Source organism: Falco biarmicus, chromosome 4, assembly GCF_023638135.1.
Source record: "Falco biarmicus isolate bFalBia1 chromosome 4, bFalBia1.pri, whole genome shotgun sequence".
NCBI lineage: Eukaryota > Metazoa > Chordata > Aves > Falconiformes > Falconidae > Falco > Falco biarmicus.
In genome coordinates this window covers 62,477,873-62,502,230 of record NC_079291.1, presented here as the reverse complement: position 1 = coordinate 62,502,230, position 24,358 = coordinate 62,477,873, and the positions used below count along the sequence as shown (strand labels likewise).

General features: G+C 50.9%; 2 protein-coding genes across 2 annotated transcripts in view; both read left to right on the top strand.

Moving 5' to 3' along the window:
- Positions 1 to 1,725: 1,725 nt before the first annotated feature.
- On the top strand, positions 1,726 to 5,416 carry LOC130147219 (late histone H2B.L4). The gene is made up of 3 exons (XM_056334044.1): positions 1,726 to 1,747; positions 4,307 to 4,416; positions 5,054 to 5,416. Exons 1-3 carry the CDS (start codon positions 1,726 to 1,728, stop codon positions 5,288 to 5,290), a joined length of 369 nt encoding a protein of 122 aa, XP_056190019.1. The 3' UTR covers positions 5,291 to 5,416.
- A 385-nt stretch (positions 5,417 to 5,801) lies between these two features.
- ASB10 (ankyrin repeat and SOCS box containing 10) overlaps positions 5,802 to 24,358 on the top strand; it is a 28,550-nt gene continuing 9,993 nt past the window's right edge. Inside the window, exons 1-4 of the mRNA XM_056338170.1 lie at positions 5,802 to 5,889; positions 9,113 to 9,184; positions 11,663 to 11,817; positions 17,869 to 20,676. Of these exons, the coding sequence (XP_056194145.1) occupies positions 20,370 to 20,676 (307 nt within the window). The 5' untranslated portion in view covers positions 5,802 to 5,889; positions 9,113 to 9,184; positions 11,663 to 11,817; positions 17,869 to 20,369. The remainder of the gene's footprint in view (positions 5,890 to 9,112; positions 9,185 to 11,662; positions 11,818 to 17,868; positions 20,677 to 24,358) is intronic.

The window sequence follows — 24,358 nt, the reverse complement described above, 5'->3', positions numbered from 1 at the left end:
CCCAGCTTCCTCGCCGGCCCCTTTGGGTGCTGGAAGGTGCTCCAGGGTCTCCAGGAGCCTTCCCTTCTCCGGGCTGAACAGCCCCAGCGCTCCCAGCCCGGCTGCGCAGCAGAGGGGCTCCAGCCCTCTGGCCGTCTCCGTGGCCTCCTCTGGATTTGTTCCAACAGGTCCATGTACTTATGTTGGGGGCCCCAAAGATGGACAGAGCACTGCAGGTGGGGTCTCATGACTTAACAAATTTTTAGAAAAGTTGATGTTTAAACCTCACACTGTGCCACAGAAACTTGAACACAACACATTTTTCATGTATTTAAAAAACAAAAGGTAATCAAGAAAAGAGCAGGAAATCAAACCAAGTAGCTTCTTGTGATCATGAGTTACCATTTTAATTACTTGTGACAGATGAGAATGGCTGCACTGGTCACATGAAAGGTTCATGTAACCCACTAACCTGTTCCAACAGTACATGTTGACAGGCAAATTGAAGAATAGGGAAAATATGTAGTAGTTTTACTCTCTTGCAGTACTTTCTCAGATGCTGGCCATCTGTGGCTGACATTTTGAGTAATTTCCTTGGGTGGTGGTTGTTGGCTTTTTTTTTTGCAAAGGGACCATGCAAGCTTTGACTGCTGCTACAGAAGTGCTGTGTATCATCCATAGGACAAAAGTCACCATGGCAGCTGCTTCCAGTAGACAGTGCAGAACAGTCAGGTTTTTCAGTGTTTTTAGCAATGATCTTGGGGGGGGGGGGGGGGGGGGGGAGGAGTCTTTTCTAAGAGAATAATGCAGATTAATGAAAATAATGCAGATTAACATAAATGCCATACAAGTTCTGCAGAAAAGTCTAGATTAGTCTAGATTGTATTGAAAAGTCAATCGAATGAGTATCGCACAGTGTAGTACTCTGAAGTTAACAGACAGGGATGGGTAAGTAGTTATTGTAAAGGCTGATTGGTGTTCTTTGGGAATGGAAAATCCTGAGAAGGCCGTGGGAATGTTGGGATGACAGCCAGCATGATGGACAGTAGCTGCAGAATTCTTGTAGCTGGTGTAGCAAAAAGGAGAATTGTGTTAGCTGTCTGCTGCTGCAGAATGAGACGAACTTCTCGGTTACAAACAGGTCCCTGATTTAGCACAGGTGGCCCACAGGTGCACATTCAAAGCAAAAGTAGCTGCAACCACACTAGAGGTCTCAGTAGGCCAGACTTGTAAAATGGAGTACACGTACATGCTTTATCAGTCTGGTGTTTAAACCTGTTGTTATGGCAGTTTTGTTAGATTGCACAGACGCAGCTGTGGCAGGCTGATGTCCTAGAGTACTGATTCCTGTGAGTGAGGCAGCCACTAGCTGGGGTGGTGGCATTTTAAACTGTTTCAACTAGAGCTTTTCTGGTCGTGCACAAAACCAGTGTATAGATACACTGAGAATTGCTCCTTAGTTGCTAAGATGGTCACTTCTGTGAAAGTAGTAGCTTAGAGCCTCTACACTGTTACTCTTGCTTGTAGTCTAGAAGTGAGGTTGACTCTAACACAGCTACAGCCAAAAGTGGCAGATACTGCATCAAGCGCAGGGTTGTGGGAATCCCTGTGTTGTGAGTCGATCCATACACTACAAAAATAGCACAGGGATGAGTCAAGCCCAGCAGGCAGCTTCCAGAATGGAAATGCGAGGAACTTCTCAGTTGCAGATAGGTCCCTGATTTAGCAAAGGACGGTCTCTAGCCCATGCCACCCAGGGAAGCAGATGGTAATTCCCCAAATCTGGGAGTTCAGATTTGACTGTACTGCTTAGTGGATGAACCTCTGCCCTTGCAATATAATGGCTCCCTGTGCTTAGTGCTGAGTGACCAGTTGCTGCTCCTTGTCCACCAAAGGCTTCCCTCCAACTAAACATTTTGTCAGAAAAACAAGCTGTGTGTGTCTAAATGCTGGTGCCAGACACAAGCTGCAGCTGCGGAGAGACACAACAGCCAACAGCTCCTTCATTGTGAGAGTGCCTTTGTGTGCTATGACCAGTGGAAAAGGTGAAATGGTTCTAGTTGCAGTGAATGGTCTCCCCCAATGCAAAGATCTCAGCTATTTACAGCTCTGTATATCAGTGGGTGGTTGGAATGTACATCAGAGGGGGAAGCTCTGTGCTGTTCCTTGTCAGTACAAGTCATCCACCAACATCTCTTGACATTGTTAAGATATCCCAGAATATGCCACTCCCATTCCCAGAAGGATCCCACCACCCCACATCCTCAATGTCCAAGCCTGTTTCCCTTCAAAAATGCACTGACGGGACGTTCTGATTCTCAGGTGCAAGAACCCCTTCTGTGATATTTAGAAGCCATTTGTCACGGTGACATTTATTTGCACTGGGGGTGGGTGACCAGGTGCCTCCCTGTGAGGACAGGCCTAGAATAAAACTAAATTCAGTGAAACACTGTTGGCTGTACGAGTGCCGACAGAGTGACCGATGAGGTCTCTCAAACTTGGTCCTTGGAAGATGTGATTTGCTAAGGATATGCCAGTATAACATGTGCCCCTGAGCAGCAGACAGCACACGTGGCAGAGCAAAGATACCAGCATCCCCTCCCCAAAAAGTACATACTAGTATTATCCTTTTATGGAACATCTGTTGTGGTGCCTGCTGAGAGAAAGGCTTCCTTTTCTATCTCAGGCACAGAAAACTTTTCTATTCTGCTCACTCCTCTACTGTGTTGCTGCACATTTTTTTTCCTGGCTTAGCTGAATTCCTGCATCATCATTACCATCACTAGTGTGACTGCTGATTTCCAAGACAGATCAAATACCTGCTTTGGGTGTTACCCATCCCCTCCCACTGCCTCCCTTCTGTCCTTTGAGACTCTGTTGTGTGTAGTGGGCAGGACTCCCAAAAGCAGGCTAGCTGAGATAGTGGGAGGGACCCTGGCTGTTGGGATGTTTATATTCAGTCACTGGACCAATGTTCCCTGCAGTTACTGAGTCTCCACTGAATGCATTATCCATTCCATAGCACAGAAGTGGTTCCGCTCATTTGATACTGGAAGCAATACCTTGAATACTCTGATTTACATGCTTCCAACAAAGCAGGAACCCCCCTTTTCACCAAAACACTGGGTGGACCTGGGAATAGCTCTTCTCTGGCACTTCTGCCCCATGTGAATGAGATACTACTGCCCTTCACAGAATCATAAGAGTCACAAAATGGCTGGGGTTGGAAGGGACCCCTGGAGCACACCCCCCTGCTGAAGCAGCTCTCCCAGGGCAGGCTGCACAGAACCGCGTCCCGGCAGGTTGGGATGGCTCCAGAGAAGGAGACCCCACAGCCTCTCCGGGCAGCCTGTGCCAGCGCCCGGCACCCTCCGGGGAAAGAAGTTTGTCCCCAGGTTCCGCAGGAGCTGCCTGTGGTGCAGCCTGTGCCCGCTGCCCCTTGTCCTGCCGCTGGGCACCCCTGGCAGGAGCCTGGCCCTGTCCTCCTGGCACTCACCCTTAAGGTATTTGTAGACACTGATAAGGTCCCCTCAGCCTTCTCTTCTCCAGGGTGAACAGGTCCACCTCATAGGGCAGATTCTCCTGCCCCCATCATCTTTGTAGCCCTCTGCTGGCCCCTCTCCAGTAGCTCCCTGTCTTTCTGGAACTGGGGAGCCCAGCACTGGACACAGCGCTGCAGACATGGCCTCACCAGGGCAGAGCAGAGAGGGAGGATAACTTTCCTTGATCTGCTGGTCACACTCCTCCTCACACACCCCAGGGTCCTGCTGGCCCCTTGGCCACGAGAGCACACTGTAGGCTCATGGGCGACTTGCTGCCCACCAGCACCCCCAGGCCCTTCTCCACAGAGCTGCCCCCCAGCAGTCGCCCCCAGCCCATGCTGGTGCCTGGGGCTGTCCCTCCCCAGGAGCAGGACCTTACACTGGCCTTGGTTGGACTCCATGAGATCCCCTCTGCCCAGCTCCAGCCTGCCCAGGTCTGGCTGAACGGCAGCGCAGCCTCTGGGGTAGGGGTACCAGCCACTCCTCCCCGTTCTGTATCATCAGCCAACTTGCCTCTCTTTCCCACCTCTTTGCCCGTGTTACCCTCAAACTTTTTGTCAGGTCTGAAAATTTAATTGAATCAGTTACTTCCAAGCTCCTATCAGGCCAGCTGCCCTTTGCTTAGCGCAAAAAGGAATCATCAGTCACAGATGTGTGTCCGTCCTGCTCCTTGGGGTTGCACCTGAGGCAGGTGAGGTACTGCTGCCTTTGCTATATAACCAGCCCCATGGCACCTGCTGGTTCTCAGTTGGGGCTTGCTCTGTCGGGGGCTGTGATGAGTGCAGAAGCTGGGAAGAAGCATGGTCATACTTCAGCTTCTGGGGACAGGAAGCCTAAAAGGAAGCCTAAGAGGAAGGAAAACTATTCACTCTATATCTACAAAGTACTGAAGCAGGTGAGCAAATCTTTCTTTTCTGCTACAAGCTTCATATGGAGTTACTTCTGCCTATTGCATGTTAGCCTTATAAAGAGGAAGGAAGAAAAATCTGCTTTTTAGTGAGATGAAAAAAAGTGAGTGGGTACAGAAGAGCCCCAGCTGAGTATCAAAAAGGGGGTGGGGGGATCCTTGGTGTAGGAGGCAAAGATGAATCTAGATCAGAAAGGGTTTCCTAGAGAGGATAAGCTTTAGTGCATGGAAGTAATTGAGTAGAAGTCAATAGGGCAAGAACAGCTGCTGTTGGCCCTATGAATAGGAACCAAAATCATTCTGGTAACTTCTGTTGGGGAGATGAACAAAAGAATTTTCAGAGATGGCTTTGAGTTGTCAAGGCCTTGGTCTTCTGCAGGAGCCTGTAAGGGGGATGAGGAGCGTGTGGGCATTCCCACCCGACAGGCTTGTCTTCAGTAGGGGATGCACAGCAGCTCCTGCTGGCATAGTCCCTGTGGTACTGTGGTGGCCCAAATGGCACACGACTCGAGACCCTCAGGGTGGCATCTGGGGGCCTCTTTAGGGCTGGAGCGCCCTGTCTGTGGTGGGAAGGGGGGCCTCGCTCCCTCCAGGGTGATGGCTGTGTAAGACTCTCACCTGGCAGGTGCATCCGGACACTGGCATCTCCTCTAAGGCCATGAGCATCATGAACTCCTTCATCAACGATATCTTTGAGCGGCTGGCCTCAGAGGCGTCACACCTGGCACAGTACACCTGCCGCTCCACCATCACCAGCCGCGAGGTGCAGACGGCTGTGCGGCTCCTGCTGCCTGGTGAGCTGGCCAAGCACGCCGTCTCCGAGGGCACCAAGGCCGTCACCAAGTACACCAGCAGCAAGTGACCGTCCGCGTCTCAATAAAGCCCCTGTCCCGCACCGACCGCGTCTGGGCTCGCGCCGGGGGCTGTGCGGGGCTGAGGGGCCGGGGCGAGGTGCGGGTGGTCGCCGCGGGCGGGCGCCTGGCTCCCGTGGCCGCCCCTCCGCGGTGGGGAGCGGGCGCTGGTGGGGCCGGGCCGGATCCGATGCGGGCCCTCACCACCTCCCGCCGCCGGCTCCGTCCGGCGAAGCGGGAAGGCCGGCGGGCGGGGCCGGGCCCTCGGGGGCGAGCCGCCGGGCAGCACGGGTGCCGGTTGGATGCTGTCGCCGTGCCGCCGCCCAGCAGGCCCTGGCCCGGGGCCCAGCCCGGCGGGCGGGCGGCCAGGGCGGGGCAGCGATCCCGGGCCGGGCATGGGCCTGTCGCAGCTCGTCCCCTCCGGTGCCGGCGTTGCGGCGGCAGCCTGGCACCAGCAGGGGTCTGCAGGCCGCCGTCCTGCGCCCCCCAGCGCGGCCGGGCCCGGCTCGGGGCAGCCCGGCCGCCCCTCAGCCAGCCCCGGGCACCGCCGGCATGGTGGGCAGGTGGAAACCCCCCTGTGAATGCTGTCGCACTTCAAAGGAGGAAAACTGTAAGTAGAGTTTTCTATTAAATTAGTTCCAAGAAGGCAGGGGCAGGATAAAATGGGAAGTTTTCCAAAGCCCTTCTAGCTGTTCACGGGGCTGGGTGCCCTGGCGGAAGGGGGCTGAGGGCCGTGCCAGGAGCCCTGTGGGCAGCGAGCTGAGGCACCTGCTGGCTGTGGGCATGAGGAGCTCGAAAGCATCTGCAGGGAGTAGAGACGTGAACCCTAAGTTCTACATGTGAAGACAATGTAGAACAAACAACAACAACAATATTGGAATGACAAAGTACGCAGTAAGTACAGAAATACTGTTTGTTTCTAAAACTTTTCTCTATTTGATTAAAAAAGGTTACTAAAGCAAAACCAAACCCACTTCTTTGTCCATTTGTAGGTTAAAAAAGCTGTTAAATAGTAGTTAGATGAGAGAACTGCTTCAAGGGCAGGATCTTCATAACTTTTACCTGGGTTTTGGAAAAAAAAAAGTGCTGGAGTTTTCTGATTTGCTGCTGGCATTTAGTAAAAAAAATAAATACTGGAGTAGCAGAAAACTGTAAGTAAAAGATCAGGGAGGAAACATCTTATAATCTAGAAAAGGAGGATAGCGTTTTTAGGTGTGGGTCAGTTAGCTTAGAATTAATTTCAGGCAAAATAAGGGAAACCTGCCCTAAAGCTTGCTTGATAACAGATTATGGGATTTGAACATAAGTAATTGAAGTGGTTTGTGTACAATATCTTATTTTATTCAATCATAGGCTTGATTTGATGTCACAGACTTATTTATAATTTTTAGGAAGAGTCACTTTAGCTTTATTTAGCTTTATATGTCAACTATGGAACACCCAATAGCAGGCTGACTTCTGTGAGCTATTCAGTTCTCAACAAATTGTTAACAGAGACCATAAATGGAGACTTTCCTTCTTGTGGAGTCCTGCAGGAGCTGGTACTTTCTTAGGCAACTAAAAAACTTCCTGTTGACTGCCTGCAAATAAATGTATAAAAACACAGACTATGTCTTTAATCTTTGCATCACAAATCTCGAGGCAGTTTGAACTGTTGCCATCTGGATTTTCAGTAGGACTGGATGCACAGCTGCTGTTTGAAAACAACCTAATACAGCCAGGAGCAGAGGCTACAGGGCATACTCGCAGAAAGCTAGGGTCATTCTGGGAAGCAGGGTGGGCTCTTCCACGGTTCTCTGAACTCCTTATTTCAATTTTCAGGTACCTGATTGCTAAAAGCTTATGTTGTCTTTGAGGTTCTTGCTGTTCAAGTGCTTCCTTACTGTGCTGGGCCTCTTTCTGCCAGCCCAGGTTATTGACATGCTGTTTATCTGTTTGTACCAGTCAGAGCAGAGACTAAACCCCTCCAGTTCATTGGGGCACAGTTAGCAGTGGGTAGTGGGTTTTTCTTCTGTTTATAAACTTTTTTTTTAAAGGCGTTTTGGTTTTTCTGGTGGGTTTTGTTTGCCCCTCTGGTGAAAAACCTCTCCTTTTCAGGTAGAGGGGGAAGAGGTAGTATGGAAGGAACTGGACTGACAGGAGAAACAGAGGGTATTTTCTTTCTAGGGTTTGTAGACATAATCTCTTCTTGCTTTGAAGAGACAGTGTTGTCCTGCAGGTCTATAAACTGGGCTAGGACTGAGCCTTCAGCATTCTGCCTTGGACCACTGTGTTAATGACTGGCCCTGTCTGTGTCTCCTCAGGCTGACTGGGAAGTTCATGTCCCCATGTGCTTCCTAGGTGCATGAGCTAGCGCCCTGGAGGGAGCATTAGCAGATGCTGTCTGTCCATATGGAGCCTGTGCAGCCCAGAGGGCCAAGTGCATGTTGTGTGCAGAGTGAAGGTGGAGAGCATGACCCCCTGGGCTGTGGTGGGACAGCCCAACTGCCCCATGAGTGCAGCACTATCTTGGAGTGCACAGGGCTGTCCCTGGGTCCCTGCATGGAGGTACTGCCTCAGTCTGTGGTGGAGCAAAGGAAAGATGTGGGCTATGTTCTGGGTGGAGATGTGGTGGAGGTCCTTTGCCAGCCTCCCATTGGGACCAGATACCTGGTTCTGAGGTCATCCAATAGCAGCAAAAATTGGGGTAGGTGTATCAGGAGGAACCAGAACTGTAGGTCCCAGGTGACAGTGTGTGGGGCAGCCCTGGACCTCACAAAGATTGTTTGGTGATGCTGAGTCTCATGAGCTATAGAGCTGTGCCAGGTGCTGGAGTCAGTGTGGGCCAGACCAGATGTGACACACCCAGGGACAGTACAGGAGGTGGCAGAACTAGGACTGAGCATGTCTCAGTGAGTCCCAGCCCTGCTGCTATAGTGTGGGGCTGGCTGGAGGAGGGAGGGAAGAGGTTATACTGGGTACTCTGTTCCTTTTGACTGTAGGACCATGTTGAAGAGTGTTCTTCTTCATAGTGCCCTGCCTGCAAGCCAGAACTGGTCCTGAGCACAGGTGTCAGAGCAGTATCTGGCCCTGCAGAGCTGTAGTTCTTCCATTTCTCCTAGCCCTTGTGGCCAGTTGTGCTGCAGGGAGAGGCGATGCAGGTGGCAGAGGCTGTGTCAGGGCTCGCGGGGGACACTCTGCCTGCTGTGGCATGTCAGTGGCAGGCTTGGGAGAGTCGGGCCAAAGAGCGGAATTACAAGCAGGCTGCCGTTTGCATCTAGAAGGTCAGCAGTCGATCTCCTTGCCCAGTTCTAGCGCTCCCTAGGCCACAGCGTCTGTGTTTACGCCCCCTTTCCAGCAGCACTCCCGTTTTCCTGGCTGTAGAATGTGCAGTCGTGCTTCTGGTGGGACAGAGAGTGCTCGAGTAGCTTGGAACTGCAGTTCTGTTTCTGCCCTGGAGGTGGTTCTCCCTGACTACCTGATGTCAAATATGTTTCTGTTGCATGGGCAGGAGCCTGGTGCTGCCCTGTTCTAAGCAGGCTGTTAGTGGAGCATGCAGCTTCCCTCTGTGGTACCCTGGCGCTCTCAGCAGATACCTGGCCGTCTGTGTGGGTAAGCTGCTGACTTACGGTGAGATGAGCAGCTATCTCCTGGAAGTGTCTGGTAGAGCATCTGACATTAGGTGAGCCCAAGAGAAGTAAGGCTTTGGTGGTGCAGCTACTTGATTCTCTAGTATTGCAATTTGTGCATCCTGCTTCATGTGTTGTCCCCCATCCGCCCCTCAAAGGCTGGCAGAATGGAGTTGGTGATCAGCCTCATATCCCTCTTACTAAATTTCCTGCGTTTCCTCACAGATCTGCACTGCAGGCTGCCCTTCCAGATGTGCCAAGCTTGAGAGGTGGAGGGAGATGGTTGCTCTTGATATGGTGAGTTCTGCACTGAGCCTGCCAGACTGTCTTTCTTCCATTTCCCATATGGACGTGGGTTCATCTTTCACTGTGTGGGGCTCATGCTGCTTGTTTCCCCACAGTGCATCCCCATGGAACTGCCCTGATACACTTGCACAGGATGTCATACACAGCCTTCCTTTTGTGAGGGATCGCTCTGCACACTTAGCACAGTTTAGCTCTTGTGAAGACTGGCTCCACAGCTGAGATTCTCTCAGAGTGGACTTGTGGCTCCATGTCCTGTTTGTGCCATGATGCTTTAGTGCATCAGGTGAGATCTGAATGAAGTTGCTTTGGGAGGAGTGGGTGGACTGTCAACCAACAGGGATTCACAAGAAATTGGTCACTGCAAGAATGACCCAGAAGCACTTGGCTTACAGTAAAAAGCAAACATTAACTCTTGAGCCCATGCAGGTACTCTTCCAAAGTGTCTTTCGACTGCCTTTTTGTGAGTCTGTCTCTTTCCAGGTCTGCCTGTGTCCTTACAATTCCCCCAGAGAATTCTTGGTACTGCAGCACTGTCATGTTGCCTGTCTCTGGCCCCATGTCTGCGTCAATCTGTTTCATTCTTACAAAGCTATATGTGCCTGTGGGCTAGAAGCAGCTTTTCTTTTTTGCCTTGGGTCCACTCTTCAAACCCCCTCAAAAAGAACACCAGTGCGACAAACTGAATCAAAGCATTTATACAAGTATCAGTAATGCCAGTGTTCTCTTTTCCTTTTTGTAAGAGAACAATGACTCTAAGACCATGGGCTCTTTTCTGTCATAGAGTGGGGGACTGTGAGGCAGAGCATCTCTCTAGTCTATGATGAGTGGTGCAGGTTTGAGGAGAGGGAGGGTTTTGGGGAATGGAGGTTGGCACCAGTGTGCAGACCTGCATGCGTTGCTCTTTCCATGTTGTTGCATCCCTTGGCAGCAGTGCTGCCAGGTGGCTGCTCTGGTGTGTAATTAGACACTGTTCCAAATAGCATAGGCAGGAATGGTTCAGCACTTGGAGGAAAATGAGCTGGTGATGGATAGCTCTGGTGATGCCAAAGCTGTTAAAATATGAATGTCTGAAATGCATCCAGGGTTCCAGCAAGGAACTCTCATCCTCTCTGTGCTCAGCTGCTGGTGTGTGGGGACAGTGCTGGTCTATGTCCCTTCCCTTTCCTGGTTTGGTCTGAGAGGTGGGCTGTCTATAAGTAATGGTAACTCTTGAGTCCCTAACTCATGGCAGCCCAGGATCCCTGCCTGGAGAATGGGAGAAGGTTGATGATCAAAGGTCAGACAGATGTTCCCCTGTGAACACACACACTGCTGTCTGAGGCTCTGTAGTGGGAACTGAAGGTCTGTGTCTCCATCCCCGTTCTCTCCAGCAAGGTTTATTGCAAGGAGTTTGTTTCCCTGTTTGTTCTTTCTGTTCACTCTGGAGTCTTAGATGTAGGCAACAATAATACTGCTTCCTTAATCTCCCCTGCTTGGGGTTGTGCAGAGGGGATGGGGGAGGTATTCAGAAGTTAATTATGTGAGAAAGTAAGTCTTATTTGATATCCATAATTTCCAGAGCCATATAACAATGGGGGTCAGAAGGCATCCTCGTTTAATGTCTGTTCCTCGTATAGCCCTGTATTACCTGCTGTCAGGCATGAGGGGGGAGACTGAAAAAGCTGCTGTCTGGTAAGGTGCTTCCTGATGCAGAGCTGCAGCTGGGGACTGAGAGCCCCAGGGACTGGCTTGCAGTGCCCCTAGTACTGAGAAGCTTGGGACAGGGTAGAGGCCTCCTCTGGGGCCTGAGGACAGAAACGAGATGGTGACAAAAAGTATGTTCGCACACAAGTAATGTGTATTGGGCTGGGCTCAGGACCATTACCTAGTGGTACCCTGTGTGGTCTCCAAGTGGGAAGAGGATGCTTCCATGTACCCCCATGCAGGGTGTGGGGCTGGAGAAGAGGATGACATGGGCAGAGTGGCCCCATGAGGAATGGCTGCTGCAGGCCACACGCCGTTTTCCCATTAGTGAGTGTTTAGTTCAGCGTTTTAAATAATTGTGTCCTCAGAATGATATTTAAAATCCATTTGGGAGGCAATGAGGCGGGAAAGTGCCTGTGCCATTGTGATGACGCTGCGCAGGCCGTGCCACACATGCATATTACAAACTCGTTACAGGCTCGTTTACACACACACTGCTCACTCCCCACACAACCTCTTTCTGATGCTTCTAATGTTTCTTCCCCACTATGGCTGCCTCTGCTTGGCTCTAGGGAGAAATTTACTTGATAAGGTAGGCCTGGTGTCTGCAGCAAGAGGAGCAAGGGACACGGTCCAGGCAATTGGGTGCTGGCCTCTGGAATGGGGATGTGTGGGGCATGTTTGGTGATGGGAATGTCTCGGGTATCCTGTCCTTCACCTGTGCTCCATGCTCAATGCAGAACTGTGCTTACTTTCTGACAAGCCCTTGCACTTGTATTATTTCAGGCTCCAGGCTCCGCAGCCCCAAGGCTTCCAGCTGCTGTGCTCTGGGCACAGTGTGGAGAAGAGTTTACAGCACCTGTGCCAAGCTGACTATGAAGCCAAGTATCAGCATGTGCTCTTGAATGTCCACGGGAAGCTACATAGGCTGGAGGGACTAGGTATGAGGGAGCTGATGAAGCAGCAGCTTCAGTGTGGTTCTGTGAGTGCTGGTTAGTGGCTGAATGGGAGGGCAGCCAGACTGCTGCATGAGCACCCTCCACTGTCCTCCCAACAGAAATAGAAATACTATGTGGTAGTACAAGGCTTGTGATGCCACTTTACCCTTGTCCTGTTTGCCTTGGTGGCGTGAGCAGTATTTGGTCTTCTCCCCTTGTCCTCTCCCTCCTGATCATGTTCAGCCCCTTCTAGGCAGGGTCCCAGCTGTGGTTTTGCTTGGTGCCACCTTGTGACCAAATGTTAGTGGTGTGAGGATCGAGCCCCCAGGTATACTTAAGGGCATGTTGGTTTCTTACATCTATGTCCCTTGCACAGTCACCTTGCTGGCTGCTTTCCTGAACAGGAAATGGATGGCTCTAGCGTCCTTGTCTCAGAAAAGACTGCCAAGCAGATATGAGGGCAGAAGCAAAGCTGGAGTAGGGGCAAAGGCTGTCAGATTAGAGGAGGAAGAAAAGGGTATAAAATGTGGGGCCTATCTGTGTCTGAGGCAGCAAAAGTTCTCAAGAGGTGGAATTTCCACCACCCTGCCCCAGGACTGGTGAGTCTGAATTTCCAGTGTGTTTGGGAAATGTACGTGGTGGGATGGCCTCATAATGGAGGGGCTGGGTCCCACAGCCTTGTGCTGAAGGGGTGCTAATTGATATAATGTGGGGCAAGGAAGTGCCAAGCCTGGATATGCTGCTTTCATCCAGGTTCCTGCCAGCAATCAATGTACTCGATGTAATCAAAGTCACTATGTACTGCCCAAGAAAGGGGGCTGCATGCTGTGGTTGGGAGGGGACTGGAGCTGCTGTAAATGCAGCTCAGATCAAGAAACCAGAAGCTGCTATTTTATGGCTGGAACTTTGCAGGGCTTATATGTGTGAGTTTGTAGATGGTTTTGTGTGGTGTATGCCCTGATTGTTCTCTCCCTCTGCATGTGCCTGTGAGTAGTAAGGCTCCAGCTGAAACCTTAACCTTGCTGTCAAAGAATAGGACTGGCTGTGGTGGTTTATTCTTCAGGACACTGTTTCATCTTCTGTGCAAAGGGCTTGCTATGCACAAGCTGCTCTCTTGCTACTTCTTGTGGCCACAGCTGTGGTGCAAGAGGCATAAGCCCATTTTGAGGTTTCCAGGTGCTTGTTTGTTAGCATATCTTGGTGTGGATGGTGGCCAGTGCCAAATGCAGGCATTTGGATTTGCACGTGCATGGGATGCGTGGCTTTCCTTGCTGAGACCCTGAGTGTTGCCTGGTGTGTTGGAGGTGGGGAGAACCTAGCTGGTCTGTCTGCCAAGCTTTTTCTTTTCATGTGCATTGTGGTCCAGCTCATCCAAGCCAGGCTGTGTTCATGTCTGTCAGCTGCCTGTGCAGCTGCCCTCCCAAATGGAGATGGCTCAGAGGTGCTGTAGGGAACAGGGAGGGCAGCTGTTCTTACCTGATGGTGGCAGTGGGCTGAAACACAAGCAGAGAGGGTGTGATACAACGATGGATGAGGAGATGAGATGTTCTCCTGACAGATGTGGTGTGGAGAAGGGGAGGCCCAGGGTAAGAGCCCCAGTGCCTTTGGGAGGTAGGGCAAAATGGAGCTAGAAGAGTCTGGTGAAGTTCAGCACTGTGACCTGAAGCTGATCAATACACAGAAGAGGGGTAAAAAAAGATCTGCCTGCAGGTGAGGGCTGTGGGCTCTCATTGTCTTGAATGTGCCCTGTGGACCTTCATAGGATGGCTGGGGTTGGAAGGGACCCCTGGAGCCCACCCAGCCCACCCCCCTGCTGAAGCAGCTCTCCCAGGACAGGCTGCACAGAGCCGCGTCCCGGCGGGTTGGGATGGCTCCAGAGAAGGAGACCCCACAGCCTCTCCGGGCAGCCTGTGCCAGCGCCCGGCACCCTCCGGGGAAAGAAGTTTGTCCCCAGGTTCCGCAGGAGCTGCCTGTGGTGCAGCCTGTGCCCGCTGCCCCTTGTCCTGCCGCTGGGCACCCCTGGCAGGAGCCTGGCCCCGTCCTCCTGGCACTCACCCTTAAGGTATTTGTAGACATTGATAAGGTCCCCTCAGCCTTCTCTTCTCCAGGGTGAACAGGCCCAGCTTGCTCAGCCTTTTCTCATGCAGGAGATGCTCCAGTCTCTGCATCACCTTTGTAGCCCTCTGCTGGGCCCTCTCCAGTAGCTCCCTGTCTCTGGAACTGGGGAGCCCAGCAATGGACACAGCGCTGCAGACATGGCCTCACCAGGACAGAGTAGAGGGGGAGGATCCCCTCCCTTGACCTGCTGGTCACTCTCCTCCTCACACACCCCAGGGGCCCACGAGCACCCCCAGGCCCCTCTCCACAGAGCTGTCTCCCAGTGGGTCAGTCATAGCCTTTACTGGTGGATGCATGGCAACTGTGGGTGTTTTGCTTGAAGATTCTGAAGGGGGATGGAAAGGCTTTTATGACCTGGGGGGTTTGAGACCAGAGCTCTCAGGCTTAGAGGTGTTCATGACTATTTCCTCTGAATTACTAGTGCTCTGTGCAGCCTGTGTCCATGGGGAGTTAAGCTGGGAATGGCTAACATGTGGTGTGGCCTCTAGGGACAGTGCTCCTGGTAGAGCTGAAGAACAGTAGGGTGTGGTGTTAGAGGTGAACCAGGAGTCTGCCAGGTGCTATGTAGAGGTGATCTTTTATCCAGGTTGATGAGCTGTTGAGAGAGGAGCACAGATGCTGAATGTGGCAGTGGACCAAGAAGATAAGCCACGAAAGGCAAAGGAAGTAGTAAAGTCAGGAAGAGATCCCAGTGTTTCGGGCACTGTGGGTAGGAATGCATAGCTTATGAACTAGTAACTGAGCGAGGCTGTGGGTAGAGAAGGGGCTGGATCACCTGGAACTGACTGCTTTGGCTGTTAGAACTGGTGATCCCCATTTGGACATCTGTACTCTAGCTCTGGTTAAGACCTCTGTCTACTGCTTCTGACACTGCAGCTATCAAAGTTGCTGCAGCTGTCAGTAATATGACATGAGAAGCAGGCTTTGCTTGTGACAGAAGTGAGCCTGGAAAGGTCTTCTGAATGACTTTGTGCCATAGCAAGTTGCTCCTGATTGACAGAGAAGGTATTACTGCAGGTGGCTACCACTCCAACCTGTGTGCTGCTGTGTAAGAGCAGTCCTGACAAACATTTGAACGACAGCCTCCTCTACCCCCAAGAGGGTCTCTGTGGTCCACATCTCATAGCCCTGCTTGTGAATGAGGGCTTCAGCTCAGTAGTGTTTTGAGGAACAGTCATGTTCTATTTACTCGTTCCTTGAAGCCTGGTCTGAAGCTCTGTGAGGTCTCTTTCTGCTACCTCTGCTTACAGGAGGGACTCCTTGTACTTGCTGGAGTAAAGGCCTTCACAAAACAGCAGTGGCTGGCTACTGCAGTTATTGTGTTAACCTTTTGCAGACTAGCAGGAGCTAGCTGCTGGTCCCCCTTCTTCTGCTCAGGGTAGTTCTTTTGGATCCCTCTTTCTCTTCATCTGTTGTGTGGTAGAGGTGTGTACTTTGCTTTTGGCTTCAATCTAGTGTACAGCTTCTGTGTACCTGGGAGGTTAAACAGTAAAACAAAACTAGGGCTTATTAATGCTTAAGGTAGAAAATGAAGAGCTAATAGTTCAAGACTTGAAAACAAAGTGCACCGTATGGGCTCTGGTAGCTTACCATGTGTCATCAGAACCTTTTGAAGGTGGCGGCATTTATTAAATCATGTTAGTGCATATGAGCAGCTAATATCTATGTAATATCATGGTTTCCTGAGTAGTCTCTGACCTGATAGGGCCATATGCTATGTCTTTAGGCTTGTAGCTTGCAGATGACCTTGCCAGTAGCAAGGTATTCTCCCCATATCTGTCTTTTGGGGACAGACATACTTCGTTACACACAGGAGCACATGTAAATGGACACACTTGCATTACTGTTGGGCTGGAGATTCCAGTTCCAACACCCTTGCTCTGTCCTGCATCATGGACAGACTTCTACCTTGTCTCTTTATACCAATTTGGGTAACAGCTGTGGGGCTGGGTACCTCAGTTTTGTTTTGACATATCTCTCATGGGCAGATAGTTACCCATGCAATGCTTCTTGAGGGTGTGTGGGGTTGCTTGTGTATGCTCCAGGGAGTGCCTTCTCAAGTCAATGACTATTAGCCTCTGAGCCCATGCAAACCTACAGGCAGGAGTTGGTCCTCTGAATTCCTCTAAATGTCTCGGACATTCCAACATGTCTCTCATGCTCTGTTAATCATACAATAAATATGTTGTAACCTTTCTGATCTCACTCTGTTCATCTTGCCCCCAACAGCAGGCAGGTGTAATCATAAAACAGACTATTTAGTAAGAGATAAAACAAATCTCTTGCAATATCAGCAACAATGTTTAGAAGCTGTGAGATCACTGAAAAAAAACTGTGACGCGTTGCAAGGATGTGCATCTTCCCTCTGGCCAGCCTTGGGTCATGGGATTGCACGTGAACCCCTTTACTTTGACCTTTGAAGACCCTCTTCTTCATCACAGACAGATCTGAAGCATCTGGGGAAGGACTTGCTAAATGCCCTGAAATCACTGAGGCCAGAGGATTGAGTGCTGCTGATCTGTGCAACAGACAGACCTGTGCCCCAGATGTGAAGATGTTATGCAAAACCAGTGAGGAGAAGCCTGCTTTTTTGCCCACCCAGACTATGCAGCCTGCTGTGGAGTGTACAGTAGGTAGACTCAGTAAATTGGATTTGAAGGTAAAGCCTTGTGCCAGTAGCTGCCAGATGACAGTGCCGAGGGGACAGATGGTCCTGACTTCCCTCCTGTAACTTGTCAGGCAGAGCAAGCAAAGGACCTCTTTTGCTGTGGGGCCAGGGCAGATGCCAGAGCCCTGTCAAACATGAAGGAAAGGCTCTGCTGAGAGGAGTGTGTGTGGTTGGTTGTATTCTGTAGGTTTTATTTTCTGGTAGGGTTTTTTTGTTGGTTTTGGTGTTGCTTTTTTGTCTCTTGTCCTTTTTTTTTGTTTTTGTGGTGCCGTGGTTCTGGGTTTTTGTTGTTAGCCATGGGAGTGGGAGGAGATCTCCCAGGGCAGCTGGTGCAAAGGCTAAAAGGCACACCCACTCAGCCCAAGGTCTCTGAAACTGCCTGAGTATGCAAGCTCTGCCAGCATTCTGGGTGTGATGTCGAGGGACCTGGCCTCAGCCTAGCAGTCAGGGTGTTCCTCTTAGATGCCTTTTCTGGGTGGTTGCAGGGTGCATGAATAGTACTGTGTATTTTATTTTCTGTGCCCAGATCTACAGAATCTGATAGATTCTGTGCCCAAGCCCATGGCTGGGGGAAGCATGATTGCATTGGTTTTGGTGGCAGGAGCAGTGGGAGGTGGAAAGATAGGTTGAGAGAAATTAAGAGTTCTCCTTAGAGATGAGGAAAAGGACAAACTAACAGAATCTAACTTCCTCTGTACTTCATGTTCCCCAAGTTGAGGCTGTTGCACTGAGCCTCTGTTCTGGTCAGACACAGATACCCTATTTGTCATGCTCTCTCCACCCTTCCTGCCATGGTGTCCTCCCATGGGTTCTCTGCTTTGTTCAGAGACCTGGTGGTGACTGATGCAAAAGCAAGTAGGATTTTCTTACCAGTAGCTTGGGTATCAGTGCCCTGGCCAAGGTGTCAGATAGCTACAGCCAAGGACACATCGTGCAAGCTGTGTGTGTTGGTGCTGACACTGTCACATGCTGCAGCTGGCTAAGGAGCATGCAGTGGAAGTCTGTGAGCTCCTGTAGCTGCTGAACAAGTGGGTCCCATCTACAGAGAGGGGAGGCTGGTGGAGGCTGCCGGCAATTTAACCTGTCCCTTCTGCCTTCCCCTCCTTGACTGTTCCTTTCCAGTTGTTTTCAGCCTGCTTGTCTCACTTATGTTGTGCTTTGGACAAATGGCCAGCCCTTCCTCCTGCCCCAAACCGATTTCTATCTTCTGCGCTGCCACCCTCCTTTGCAGTGTTCTTTTACCCCCTGCATACTTGCTCTCTCTGCAGGACTGGCAAGACAGTCTTGAACTATTACAACTGGATAAAAGGTGGGTCCAGGCAGTGCAAGAGACAGTAGAAGTGAAGGAGGCACAAAGGAAACACAGAAAGAAAAGAAATAAGAAGGAACACCCACCACCACCACCCCCAAACCACTAAAGATAAGTTGTTTTGATGAGCTCTGTACATGCTGTTTTGGGACAGAACAGTTGTTTATCAGGTTTTGGCCACTGTGTGCAGGAGGAGGACAAACCACTGAGTGGGGAGAGGGTTTGGAAGCAGTGTGTGTACAGAATTAAAACAAGGCCACTGGACATGTGTGTACATATACATGTGTGATGGGGCTCTGTGGCATGGTGACCACTGTGAAGCTCACCACATGTGGATGAGGCTGGAAAGGTCTCTAGTTTGGATTGTGGCTGTGTCTGAAGGGAGAGTCAGAGCTTATATGGAAAGCCTTACAGTAGTGGCATCTACTGCCATTCTTAATGCCTATATCAGTCTGGGAGCTCTTGGACCTGTCAGCTCTTTGGTGTAGGAATCTGATAGGGAAGAGGAGCACAGGGAGGAACCTATGAGTGCCTCTTCTGCCTGACTCCTCAGCAGGTCCTGTAGCATGTGAGGGTGTGAGGCAGGCCCTGAGCCCCTTCAGAGGGTCAGCAGGTAATTCTGGCCAGTGTGGATCTGCCCTCCTCTCACACCTGTGCTTGGACACTCACTTCAATAAGCTTGAATGTGGATTCCAAAGTGGGGCTGGAGATACAGCCACTGCATCCCACAGGAGAACAAGTGTGCCTGTGACCCCAGTGCTATACCAGTGAGATGCTGCAGACTGCTCATGGGTGTAAAGTATCTGCAGTGGCAATGGGAAATGTGTCTGACAACTCTTGAAGGCAGCTGGCAGACCTGGAACTGGTTCATAAGCCCTTTCAGGCTTCCCAGTTCTTATGTAGGCCTTTTGTCTGTGCTGGAAACAGCCACCAAAAGGAACATGAGCAAAGCCCTTGTTCCTTGTCTGGTCAGCACCTGCAGCCACACCAGAAAGATCTCTGTCACAGCTTGGAACCAAGTTCACAGGGTAAGGACTAAATGGGTTCAGATTTAAAGAAAAAACAAACCTTTCCCCCTCCCCAAAGAAAAAAAAACAGCCAGCAACAACCGCCCCCAAAACCCAACCTCCAAAACAAAGAAAAAAAACCTCACCCAAACCCTCCAAAAACCTCTAGCCACATACTTACTTAATATTAAACAAGTGACACAACTTGCCTGTGGTGTGGTCCTGGAGGTAAGTCAGTTGGGCCAACATGATAGTTTCCAACAAAGCTGTGTCCAGTGAGGCAGCATGGTCCAGGAGAAAGTCAGGGGATCGGTGTAGCAGTTCAGGGTAGAGGCATGTGGTCTGGATGCATGGCCACCCTTGTTAGTCCTCAGGCACCCTTGGCAGGTCTCTGTGTCAGCTCAGCAATCCCAGACACCCTTAGCTATAGGGCTGGGTAGAGAATATGGGCTGAAATTCCACCAGCAGCTAATGAGTCCCTGTCGCCATTGTTGGCACTCATAGCCTGCCCAGCTGGAAGGTTCTCATGTTGGCAGGGACACAGCAAAATAAAAGGTTATTTGCAGGAAAGTAATTTGAGAGTAAACTAAATTTAACAGGTCCCAAACCTATGTCAGGCTACCACAACATCCTAGCTAATGGCATCTGCTCTGTGTCCTGCAGAATGAGCAGTGATAACAGGGGTGGGACAGGGTGCTTTCAGCATCTTTCACCCCTCCAAGTGTGACCTGCTATGCAATCCACCCCTCCAGTCATAGCTGGGCATACACCCCTCAGAAGCCCAAAGGCACTTGCCAGCCTCTGGAGGTTTGCATAGGAGACTGTCTTCCTTATTGCCAGGAAACCTGGTTCATGTCATACAAGCTGCTATTCCCAGGGCTTGCCTGCATGCCTTCCTTTCTTCCGCTCAGCTGTGCCTCAGCAGCCAGCCCTGCTGCCCTGGTGGAGATGCTGGGTTCCCAAGGTGGGGGGTGGGGCGGGAAGGGAGGTGGGTGCTTGTGAGAGGTTTTTGGGTCCCTGTGGAGAAGGCCTCTGTACTCAGTCCCTCATGACTTCTGACACCACTTTGCTGCAGGCCTTTCCCTAGAGGCCCCACTGTGCTTGCCCCCACCTTGCCCCGTTTCTTTCCAAATGGGAGTGCTGTGCAGAGCAGAGATCTTGCAGAGCAAACAAGTGAGCACATAGAGAGTTTCAAGGCTGCCTGCTACTTGTCTCCTGTGGTTAATCTGTACTGGTGATTGCATCCAGCAGCTGAAAGTAAGCTCGTGGTGGAGAGGAGCTGCCAAGCAGGGCTATTTATACTGGGTGAGTCAGGCTGTGCCTGAATCCAGCTGGACGCTGGGGAGCTGGGACCCAAGGGCAACCTGCAAAGGACATAGCTTTGGATGAGAGGTTTTTGCCTGCAGCAGCTTGTTTACTGTGTGGTTCAGATGTGTCCTTTTCATTCCCCGTGATGGACTGCACCTTCAGCTCTGCCACACAGTGCTTGCTGCAGCTGGATGAGGAGCAGCTGGATCAGTGCAAGTGCTTTCGGCATGTAAGGCCCTGTTACTACCACCATGAGCACAGCCTGAGCCTAGTTGGCCAGAGATGCCGGAACAGTCGCTTGGAGCCACTGGAGTGCCGGGACCTGCTGGTCCAGAATGCGCTCTTCACTGGGGACCTGGAGATGGTGCAGAAGTACTTCACCAAGAGCGCAGCTGTCAATCTCATTATTGAGACCAAGGGTGATGAGCTACGTTGGACTAGCAGGAAACTTGGTGGGTGTGCAGGGCTGGGACATGATGGGGATAGAAAGTGCCGGGATGGAGACCAGAAAAAGAGCACAGACGCCCAAGAAGAGTGTTGAGAGGAACCCCCAGTCGGGGGGACAGACAGTGGAAGAGGGATTTGGGAAGAAAGGCTTTTGGGTGAGGAAGGAGGATTCCAGGGCTGTAGAACAAATGGTAGCAAGCTTGATGAAGGTGGGCAGAAGCAGATCTACTGGGAAATGGTGAGAACAGGGCCCTTGGAAGGGCTGCTGGAGAGAAGCATCAGGACTGTCCTGTTAAGAGATTGCTGGGATAGATGTAAAGTATGTGCGAGGTGGAGAGGGTGCTTGGGTGAGAAGGCATCAGGTGGTATAAGGATGCTTTTCCTGCCTTATATCTTAAGTTGGATCTGTTAATTGGAAACTAGAGGCAGCAAGGTGCTTTGGGAACACTGGAGAGGTCTTAGCAGTGCCCTTCAGGCAGACCTTGGCCCATATTCTGAGCAAGAGGCATGGCTGTGTTTGCTTGGGGACCAAGCCACAATGGCTCCATGTCTACCTGCTGCTGTGATGAAATCCAGGCATGAAGCAGAGCCATCGATCCGTGCTGCTAATGCTGACTTTAAGAAGCTGCAGGGGAGGGCTGATGTGGAAGGGTTAACAGTCATCAGCTGGAGGGGAGCTTTGCTCCAGAACAAAAGAATTTGGTATTTTGCTTACTTTCACATGCAGGGTTTGCACCCTGCAAGCTGTTCTGTTCTGTGAGATGGGTTGGGCCAGGGGAGCAGAAATCTCGTCTACCAGAGAGGTGGTGGAAGCAAGCTTGTCCTAAGTGACAGGAGGCAGAAGCTGGTCATCCTTGGTGTTTCCTCCCATCTGTACCTTGCTCAGATACACCTTGTGGCTTCTGCACTCTGGTCCCTTTTGCTTACCTTCTCATTGATGTCATCTATCAGCTTTTCAGCAAGCGGCACAGCTGATGCATTAAAGGGGGAGATGTACTTAGCAATCTGGAAGCGTGCTTGTCCTTGCCTCTGTCTGAGAGTAGCGTGGTGCAGGCAGACTCACAGAATTTAAGGCGGGGAGTGTCAGGTGTGTGGGGGCCATAATTGCACCACTCTTTTCCACAGAAGACTGGTGGTGAAAATCCCCCTGTGCCAGAATGGAAGAGCTGTTGATGCAAGCCGCTTTCCCAGAAGGTGCCACGGCACAGAGCTATGGAGCACACTGATAAAGCTTGACCGTGACAGAGCGTTTTGTGGGGGTCCACACTAGCAAGGAGGCAAACAGATAGGGTGGGCTTGCAGGCGCAAATGCTGTTACTTGTGGGTGGTGAAGATTATTTACCAAGTTCCAAGATGTACAACCCAGGTTTTGAGTTGTTACAGTCTACTTAGGACTAAAAATACAAAAGGTATTACCCTTTGTGTAACTGAGACCATTTGCCAGTAAAATATTGATTGCATGGTTTAACTCCTGTCTTGTGCTGGGCTGCCAGATGCTTGAACAGCAAGTCAGTCTGCTTGTAAAGATTTGTCCCCCAAAGAAAACAGAACAGCTGGTGTAAAACAACTTTACGCAGAAATTGCTCTTGTCACCCAAGTTTCAAGGTATGAAAAACCCAATTGAACAAGATCATTCATCAAACACAAACCAAAAATGTGCTGCCAGGTTTATCAGGTAAGGGTACAGAACAAAACCCAAAGCAAACCTTCATGCTGCCTAAGGCTTTGGTTATGTATCTCACTGGTCTGTAGGGACAGTTTCTTGAAACTTACCCAGCCAGTGACCTTCAAAGCGGATTCTAGTGACCTGGTCTTTCCCAAGTCATCCCTATTGATATTTTAAGAAGCCCAGAGGAATGTAAATTGTATGGTGTTACTGACACTAACTCACACAGCATTTCGCCTCCCTGGTGATGTTGTTGTGATTAGGGAACCTCAGGCTCTCATGGGATACCTGCTTTTATCTTTGAGGGAATAGAGGATCCCATCAGGTGAGAAAGTCTTCCAGGTGCTTCCCTCTTTTTACCCTTTCACACACTACATTTTAGCTAGACAAAGTGGTGAGGTCTGCACAGATAAAGCATGCTGGAGGCTGTCAGTATAGAACTTGGTCATTTATTTTCATTACTGAGAAGGGTAAAGTTCCCTATCTTACACTCTTCTCTGGTCCCCCAGGTAATTGTTGCTTGTGGTCCATTGGGGTCAATTCACTTGTTTTTAGCTGCATAATCTGAATAGTTCTGTGACAAAAAATTAAACTAAACACTAGTAGTCCTCCATGCAGTTTGATGTGTTCTTTAGAACATACAGTCTGAACAAAATGCACACCATGCTGATGAAGTGTGAGAAACGTGTGCTGTTCTGTAACCAAAGTACAGGCAGGGTGTGTTTATACAACTAAGTGGGGAGAGGGGAAAATGCCATCTCCGGTGAAAGGACAGCAGTGGGGAACCCCAAGTAGGGAGACTGTCAGAGGATGGGAAAGGGAGTATTAAACCATGCAGGAGCTCTCTGCCAGGCTGAATTTCAAGGAGGAGCAGAGGAAGGGGTCTAAAGGATAATTACCTTCTACATTTTTACTTCACTTGTAATGCACCATTTCCCATCCTCGTACCTATTTCTACCTGTCCTTTGGCTTTGAGCTTTGATTAAAAAGAGCTGTCCAGTGGCTTGTTTAAGAACCTGCCTAAGTGTCAAGGGGGTGCAGTGCTGGAGACATGCAAGGAGCCAAGGGCTGGACCAAAGTGTGCTGCTGTGATCTGGGCAGCAGCTGGGTGACAGCAGGGTAGCTGGGCATGAGACTGCTTCTCTCTCTCTTGTCTTAGCGATGTCCTGGGTTCATTTCTACCCTTCAGGCTGCCATGCTGAGGTGCTTTCCCTTCACAGCCAGTGACTGCTGCCTGAGAGGAGTGTCCTTACTGGCCTCTTGATCCAACATTTGGTCACAAGGTTTCCCAGAATAGAAAAGCCGAGACCTGAGCTGTACCCAACCTGGGCCAAACAGCGACACGGCATGTTCTCCCTCCCTGTGGAGCATGCTGGAGCAGGCAGGCAGCCCACAGAGGGAGTGTGGGGCGCTGGTGGGGCTGGACCCATTGGATCAGAGCCTGGCCAGCGAGGCAGCAGCAGGTCCTGCTCTGGCTTCTGTGCAGGGTCTGGGTGCTGCGTCATGGGTAGCATCACAGGTAGAGGAGATAAGAGTCAGGAGCCCATTTGCACACGGAAGGTGGATGGCCCTCCCCAGGCTTACTGGCAGGCCCTGCTGACAGGGGACCGGGGGGTTGTGGCAGAGATCCTCAGTGACCCTCAGAATAACCTGAGTCCCAACACTGTGTTTGACACCAGCGACCTGGAAGAGTGGAAAAACTACCGCTTCAACCTCCGCCGGCTGAGTATGCAGGGAGGCAGTGGGCAGGTGGCGTGGCCCAGCTGAAGAGGGGCTCAGAGCCTTTTGCTTATGCTGCGTGGCATTGCTGCTGCTGGGATTGTGTCATGGGTGCTATTTGGGTTACAGAGGAGCGGGGATGGGGGTGAGAGCACCGGGGTGTGGATAGGCTCTTCTGTGCTGCTTGCGGGAGGGTATGTGTGGGAGCGTGAGAGGTGTCCAGGGCACCTGCCCCTTCTAGAGGGGTTGTGCAAGTGCTTGGGAACTGCTTGAGTTCTCCCACTGGGCAAGGGAGATGCAAG